Genomic DNA, 8993 nt, shown 5'->3' with positions numbered 1-8993 from the left:
GAAACATTTCTGTAAAAATACGATGTAATCAATTTTATTCGTATTTTCATAGAATTTACTTGGCTAATAACTTCTACAACATTTTTTTATTTGATTAAAAAATAAATTTTGGGTCATCATTATTGTCTTCAGTATAATATTAACAATTGATCAAGCCGCCGCGCCAGCGTTGGTTGCATGCGAGAGATAAAAACGTAAGCCTATCAATTTAAGGAAGTGGAAAGTTAATTCATTTTGAATTGTAGCTTTGCAGTCTCTCAAATTAAAATAATAGATATTTATTGTATTTTAAGAAGTCATTTTGAAATCATAATTGCATTGTATTGATGATACTATTCCATATTTACTTCATACTTTTTATTAATACACATCTGTATGACATATACGCCTGCCTGAAATTTATATTTTGTATCTTAAATACAGTAGATTCCGTGTAATGGGTCCACCGGTTACTTGGGGCAGCCGCTTAATTGGGGCAGATCTTGAAGAACAGAACCCAATAGAGGATTATCCCAGAGTATTCTCCGCTTAATTGGGACAGCATGCCGCTTTATTGGGCCATGAGTCGGTGACATAGACTCTATACTCGAGATGAAATTAAAATTTTTTGTTTTCAGAATACTATTTTTTATATTTTCCTCCTTTGATTTACTCTTATTTTTCACAAATGTTCCTATTATTTCACTATTTTTAAAGCTCTTATTGTTATACTATCCGCAAGGGGATAGGACTTTTCTTTAATAGGACTTAGTAAAAAGACATTCATTCAGCGTCACCGTGAAAAATATTTTTTAACAAAAATGTTATAATTCTTAAAAATTATAATAAATTAACTAAACTCGCTGATTTATTAATGAAATTTATAGTTTATTAAACTTATGTTGTAGTGTAAACATTATTTAAAAGTTTTTGTGCCCATCTATAGGATAGTTAATTAATGCTTAATTGGGGCAGCCGCTTAATTGGGGCAAAGTGCACAAGTCCCGATATGTCCCAATTAACCGGTATCTACTGTACAAATGAAACGTATTTTCCTCATCGCCTATCTGCATACATCTCGCCGTGACTTTCAGTTCCAGCAGTCTTACTGCTCAAGGCTTCGGATCACTTGCATTCTTTACTATTTGAAGAATAGATATTTATCCCCGGCAATTGTCTCAGCCGGGCCAGTGTTCGTGGAAGGCAATGCATTGCGATAAAAGAAAGAGGACTGAACGACCTTGAGGAATAAATTCAAGTCTGCCTCTCTGTTCGGCTGCGTCGCAGTCTATTCGCGAGTGTTTCTCGGTTAAATCCCTCGCGTATCGCTACAGCTGTTTTTTTAAATTTTGCGCGTATGCCACACGTTGGTATTGTATCAGTCGCTTTCCGACGTTTTTTAGCCGTTTCTTCTGAGGGAATAGTTATCTTTTCGGTAAGTTTTTCAGAGTAAATTGTAACCCTTTCAAAGAAGAGTATTTGTAACCGTACAATGGTGAAAACAAGTTGGAAGGGGAAAACCAATAAACAGTTTTATAAAATCACCCCTGAAATGCTAACTTCCTGCTAACTGACTGAAATCTGTGGCGTTGGCAGGATTTTGAAATGGTGGGGGGGGGGTGTTTACCGCAGATTTCGGGCCTCTCCAGAATGCATGGAAAACACCCCAGGGCAAATGGGGGTCCTCCCCCGGAAAAGTTTGGGAATTTTTTTAAGTCGAAAACGTGCTTTTTAGGACTCAAAAACAGTAATTTTGTACGAGTATTTCAAAAGTTATTTATTGAGACCATATTACTCTTTTTTGTATCCTCTTTTAAAGGCTAAAGGGGGGAGGGTTTTAACCAGGAAAACCTACCCGTGTCAGCGCTACCGACTAAAATCCCTCACGCAAAGTGGCCAGCGGCGGCCGTGAAATATTTAGCAACAACCGAAATATTACGCGAATTACCTACACCCGAAAAACTAAATACAGCCGTGTGTGTTGTTTCCAACCTTTATTCTATCCCGTAGGATTTACAAAAATAACGTAAATAAATTAGTGAATCGTTTGATATACCGAAAAGGTACCTCCGTAATCTTATTGATTGAGGAAGGACAATTGATTGTTGTGCCAATTATTCCCACTTTAGGTAAGTATTTAAAACGAAGTTACTTATTTATGACTTAGTATCAATGGAATAAAAGAAGCAGTTAACAAAAAGTGTTCATCCTCAACTGCTTTTGCGTAGGTACAACATTTTGATCCCTTTCCAGCAGCCTTGCAGTTATGTATTTCACATATATACTATTCTTTAAAGAAAGCACTCTGAACAACGTGACTAATTATTTCAACAAATTCCTTAATGATGGTATCGTAATAGAAATCATGTGCAATGAAACAACTTGCGTTCATCACGATGCTTTCCATTCCTGCTGAAACCAGGTGCGAGATACTTGCTGTGACCCTAAGACTTACCCAGGCTAGTGTTGAACGTAAAACAAATATTTTTAAAAAGATGAATATAAATGAATTCTTAGCGTCCCTCAGGTTGTATAATTTTAACTATTGAGACCCATTAAGGCGAATAATCCATTAAATGGTTTGACAATTATCATTATTAATTTTACAATTAGAGGTTTTATCTTTGGCTGTTCCTTTTACACCAACTTTTAAATATATCATCAAACAATAGAGGGCACTCAACTTCCGTGAGATCTCTTTTCTATTTTCCACGTTTCTGGACGTTATTTTCACCTGGATTTCATATGGTTAGCAATGAAAGTATGTCTCCCGCCCATTGTTCTTAGGTTGGGACAATTCGATAATCCATATTGTCAATCGATTAGTTTTAAGACTTGCATGGACAACATGGTCGATCCATAGGATTTCGAATTGCGATCCATTAAAAGAGTTCCACAAGGAAAAGCGAAGATAGGTAACTAAGAAAAAATTCTTCACCATTTAAATTCACTCAAAAATTTACATTGTTTACTATTTATGAAAAATTTACAATTTATGAGAAAGAATTTACATTATTCTATCGTGTCTCGTGATAATGACGATTACGGTAAATAATCTCGATTTAAGCAATTAAATTGAAAGCAGATACGAAATGAGCTCGTTCACCACTTTTTTAAACTGTAGATTTGATATAGTTGCGGTAGAGTTTGAAATGTGAAGGGAAGGGACGTCTCACACCCGATTCCCGGAAATTTAAAATAAGAAAGCGCAAAAGTTGCCGCTCACTTTTCATGAGTATTTGACGTCATAAGAGTTCTAGTTCATTCACGTGATCTGAGAGAATCTTTAATTGAGGGAAGCAATCCCTGAATAGCGTCTAGGTAAATATCAACGAATAGCTTTGTGCCCATGCGCAGGGCCTAGGGGAGGCTTAGAAGCGTTGACTCGGCTTTAGCTTGTGATGTCATCAACTTTACTACGAAAGGTTTGAGACCATCGATTTTTCATCGCAAATGGGTCGAAAGGTAAGGAACTAATCGATGAAAGTAAGAATGTGGATCTCTTTATATTTCAGACTCCATCGCAACTATATCAAATCTACCATTTCAAAAAAAAGGTGAACGAGGTCATTTTGTATATATTTTAAATTAATTGCTTGAATCGATATTATTTCCCTAGGAGCTTAGGCTAAAAGCATTGCAAAAAAACTAAATTGTTTCAGATAGCAATAAATGTGGAAACTATAACTCTATCGCAATCGACAGTGAAAAATAAATTGGTGCATAAGCCCACTATTTCCTCTTAAAGATTGTTGGTTTCGCTCGTTCCTTTTCCAATTGGATGACCTTCATGGCCTTACCTTCTCACTTGACCCGGCGACGCATGTCGCTTCGCCTCGTCGGCGGAGAACATCTGCGCAGCGTGAGATCACGTCGGCATGTGGATCGGAGACGGTGGGATGGGAGGAAACAACAGAAGAACGAATTCCGAGTTCATTATGTCATTTTTTAACCGAGCCGCTCACGTAAGTTGCACCGATGTATTTATTAAGGTTCCTCCTCGTCGGAGTATAAACAGTATGCAGTCGACTTTGGAGGAGTGTTGACGCTCTTGCTTTTGGAACGAACGAGGTTGTAATCTCCGAGGATGGCAGTCACAGCTAGGTGGGTCAATTTTCTTATTTCACAGTGGATTTGGATTACTACTAGGCACTTATTTCCACTCGATTCCTCGTTTATTTCAAAGTAGGCTCTTATCAGGTGACAATCGTTGCAATTCTATGAAAATATGTTTTATGATTAATGGAAAAACTTTCGAAAGTGAGGCGTGAGCCACCTTAAAGGTGAAATCTTTTTTTATTTTTTAATAGTGAGATGAGTTATTGACGTTTGACATTTATACAAAGATTCTGAAACTATACCACCAACATGTTACTCCTTTATTTGAGCATCCTTAGGTCTAATTACAACAACGCAATAAGTAAGCGGCATTAATGAAATTAAATTAATAATAGTGAAATAATTAAATGTTCAGACAAAAGTTTTAATTTTGACATGCTATTGCTTATATGACCAACCCTCAATAACTAATCCCATCATATATAAAAGAAAACAGTGAGCAGGAACTATAAAATTGTTTTTGTCATGGAAAACGTGGTTTTTTACGTGTATGTTAGGAGTTAATAAGCATAATTTTCCTTTAAAGAATACGTCATTCCCTCTCTGACTTCGTGTTTTGTCATCTTTTGGAACAAAATTCTCGTTTTAAATTTACATTTTATGCTAGTATGGTAATTGCATTGTTGAGTATTGCATTACATTACTCTGAGCTAGTTTCTTTTAGTTTTATATTTTAGTTAGATATTTTATTTTATCCCATTCAAAAAATATGGTAGTAGGATTTATTTTATTTTAATGATGATTCGCGTGTTCAGGTGATCTTTGGTGACAATGCACCACGCTGATATACACTGCGCCATGGCACAGATCTCGTGACAAGGAAAGAAATTTTTCATCCAGTTTTAGTACCTTTTTTGGCATCAAAATATTTTTACCTTTCTATATGTCACCTGCAGAAGACCTCACCTATCAGCAAGTATGTTTTTTTATTATATTGAATTGTCAGTGTTCGAATTTCAACACCCGAAGAACTAAGTTGGAATGCCATATTTATTTACATTTCGTCTCATTTTCTATTTGAACGCATTTTTTGTATTTTATTATAAATTATCTAGACTCCTTCTTTGGAGCATCGATATAGTTTTCAATTCGTCAACAAATGGTTTTATTCGCCATTGAAAAAATTTACTCCGGTATTATCTCAGATGTGACCCTTCGAAAGTTAAGATACCGGTTAATATTAGCAGAGATGTATTCTGTCAACAACATCAGCAGTCATAAATCCTATCATTGGTTTGACGCAGCTCTCCCCTTAGTTCTCCCACAGGTTAATCATTTAACTCTCAAATAATTCTTCTGCTTTTAAACCTTTATCACCTGGTCTAGATATCTCGTCCATGGCAAGCCTATGCAATTATTTGCTTCCACCCACTATAACAGCATATTTCTATCCTGCCTCAAATTTATATGCCATGAAATTTTCATAGTGATTACGCAAGTCTTGAATGACTTATTCCTCGTGAAAAATAGCAAAGCATATACAACAGTCCAAAAGTATTATGCTCAAGGGCGATTTCTTTTTGGATTCCATCAATATGTGTCGAAACCACAGGCTACTCCTCAAAATTCGGTCCACGCCTCAAATCTTTAAGTTCTTTCATTAAAATACATCAATTTTTCCTTATCATTTTAATGCCCATTTTTCCTGGTGAACAGTGAAGATTTCTCGGGTTTTACACCGAGAATTATTTTCCATTTCTCTTTCCAACATTTCTAAGAGCGACTCGCTCAAACCTAAAAGAAACGAAGCTCCTGTACGGATCCCATGGGTCATGAGATCGCTCAAGCGGAATAATTTATTCTGATCCGACTGCACGGTAACACGATCAACAAAAACAACGGCCACAACATTAGCAGAACCTGGAACCAACTCCTGAAAATCCGTAGGAACTGGCAGCTAATCAGGAGATGCTGGGAGAGCGACCGCTCTTACCCGCGGTAAATTAACCCGATGTAGGATTATAGTGGGGTTGGATTCCTGAATCCCCGAGGACGATAAGTGATTCGTTCATCGAAACGCTGCAATGAGATAAGAAAAATCTTAACAGTGTCAAATCAGGAAAATCTTCGCTCCTTTGAGAAAGCCGATATCTGCCCCGGAGTAACTTTTGCAGGGCTTTCACCAGGTTCCTGCATCTTTGTTTCACAAGAATGTAGTGGATTATGACTCTTCTACGGTCTCTCATGTTTATCCTCATAATGCTCATGTAAGCATGCAAACCTGCACCATTACTGTCCTTTCATTAAACTGTTCGTAGCTTTTCACACGAATCCCGGCACTCTTTCTAAGTATTATTCCCACAATTAAATAAAAATAAGTGCAAAAAAACTTCCTTGATAAAATGTTCCCCGGGAATTAACCCTTCCATTAACCCTTTATAACCCAATGTTCAATGTTTGCTTCTAAGTAACATCAAAAATGTATAAATTTTCTGCTCTATTTAAGAAATTATCAATCTGCGTGTTCTTTCGTGGTGTAAAGTGAAATGGCCATTTTCCGGTTGTCCGCAGCCACGTTTTTAGCAAAGTTAACTAAATCGTTATTTTTCATCGCAGAAACACGGTTCAAAGACGTACTTGATTTTCTGATTGGCAGGAGTGCGATGAAAACAATCATTTTTTGTTGATCGGATTGATTGATTGATATTCAAATTGCAGTCAGAGCGGTCACTTTTCGGGAGGTAGGCCCCCGCTGGTACGGTCGAGGAGACGGTCCTGCGTGGGTGAACTCGTCGAGGATAGTGTCGCGGATTAGCGACCCTTCGGAGGGTGTACCACACCCATCCCGGAGGTACCTGCTCCATTGGCCCACGAAACGCATTTTAACCTTTTCGCCGCATGTGAGGAGTAGGTTTTCGGAGATTGAACAGCAGCGAAAGGGTTAATGATGAAATATGTGTGTGCCAAAATAATTATGATTGAGTAGAAATTTTTCACATTTTTAAAATGAGAATTTTTCAAATTTAATTTCTCCCAGAAGTAACTCTAAGTTATAAAGGGTTAATACCACCCTTTAATCAATGATAGCATAGATAATCAATAGAATTTGACGTATAGCCGAATTCTTTACGCCATTGGCTACTTCTGAACATCCCTCATTTCCCTATTTTCAAGTGATTATTAATTAAATAAAGGCAGTGGCTCTTTCGGGTTTCCTTCCACGTTTATTCATTTTTGAGAACATTTTTTTCGCGGAAGAAAACACGGAATAATTACTACCTACACTCAAAATCTCCGCGGTAGCCTGCATGGAAACTTTTTTAATTGAATATATTACATTTTCCTTGTCGTCTCCTACAGGTCCTTAATGCTCTTGGGCGTTTGCATCTCAGCGGCCGCGGCATCAATTTTGGCTCCCTCTTTAGACCTAGTAAACGAAGACATGGTCGTGGAGGACATCTCGGAGATACTGAGAAGTGAGGACAGGTATGCCAGGTGCCCGCCTCAGAAAATCCTCATCGGGAGTCGGTGCCGGCAGATACTCAGCGAGGAAGAGCTTCGGAAACTGGGTTTGTTCGAGGATTACTCGGATTGCGTGAGGAAGAACGTGGAAGACCTCAAAGAAGGGAAACCGGGCGACATCATCGTCCGCGATGACCTCACGCGGATTCGCAGCCACTGCATGACCATGTGTATGCTTCGAGCAGAAGGTCTTTAAGGCCATCGGCTATAATCCCGGACCCAGTGGAATGGACGCGTGCAATTAACCAATGAAAGAACCCAAGACTAGTCATCAGCGTATCTATACGAAGTCACCTGCAAAATCAAATTCCACACTGGAAAAGTCATTTTCCTTGCCCAAAATATGTTTCACAGTAGTGAACGTCATTATTTCCAAATTTGCTGTCCACGTGCTGATAGTATGCAATGGACATTCTTGTGGTTCACGAATATGTACTATCCGATGTATTTTTTTATAGTCCTTGTAACTTTATCCTTGTGCATTATTCTCTGTCTTTCTCAAAATGTTGTCACTTTTTTCTAAGAGTCGTCAAAGGGTTTAATCCCCCCAAAATGCTTTGGAGATAAGTACCTTCTTCAAAGTTATTTTCTTGATTTTTTTCTAGTTCTGTCACGCTTTTATTCGGAGAAAACTAGAAAATGTATAGTGGCTGAACCACCCCTCAATTTTTTTCTGTTTTATCTCAGTATTTCGTGCATCTGGCGAAATGCAACGTTAGTTAAGGACACCATATTCGTGGGAGGTGTTCCACCACTACCAGAACTCAGAAGCAGAAGAAAAATGCAAATGTTCTTTCCCTCCTTGGAGTTTACGCACAAATCTGTGAAATATTCCCAATGTGGTAGTGAAAAAGCACTTGAAAAGTCCCCTCGCAAGCTAAGAGTGAATTGAAACAAGATCAATCTGCGAATGTGACTCAATTCGGAGAGAATAAATGCCAAATCACGCGATTCTCCACTCCCACGAGAGTCGACGAAGATTGCGCTGACTTGCCGATTCCGACGATGGTGTTTGTGCAATGTTGTGTATTTCTGTTGAAAGCTGTATTTCCATTCAGAATACTTTCACAAATAATATGAGATATCAACTATAACTTATATGAAGTTTTTTAATTACTAAATTTCCATTTATAATACGGTCAAAAATAAGATGAGATATCAGGATTATGATGAATTATATGAAGTGTTTTAATATCTAAATTTTTTCATATTTATGTTCCAATTGGGTGCTACATTGCTATCTTCAGCTTTTGGCTACTGCGAGTATCCATGTGGAGCGTGTCTTTTTACACTTGCCTTGGGGCTTAAGGCACTAATTGTAAGTAATAGACGGTTTTGGTACTGGAAGAGTGACTTTTACATAACAAAATGGTTGCCAATTGTTGCCGGTGGAAAGGTTACACTGGCCTCCTAATGTTTATGACTTTACAACT

General features: G+C 37.8%; 1 protein-coding gene across 1 annotated transcript; it reads left to right on the top strand.

The window, feature by feature from the left end:
* The first annotated feature begins 3880 nt into the window (after positions 1-3880).
* On the top strand, positions 3881-8658 carry LOC124163783. The gene is made up of 2 exons (XM_046540867.1): positions 3881-4083; positions 7399-8658. Exons 1-2 carry the CDS (start codon positions 4067-4069, stop codon positions 7754-7756), a joined length of 375 nt encoding a protein of 124 aa, XP_046396823.1. The 5' UTR covers positions 3881-4066; the 3' UTR covers positions 7757-8658.
* Positions 8659-8993: the final 335 nt, after the last annotated feature.

This window comes from Ischnura elegans, chromosome 8 (assembly GCF_921293095.1).
Source record: "Ischnura elegans chromosome 8, ioIscEleg1.1, whole genome shotgun sequence".
Lineage (NCBI taxonomy): Eukaryota > Metazoa > Arthropoda > Insecta > Odonata > Coenagrionidae > Ischnura > Ischnura elegans.
Note: the sequence above shows the minus strand (reverse complement) of the source record. Positions and strands in the feature narration are given on the sequence as shown.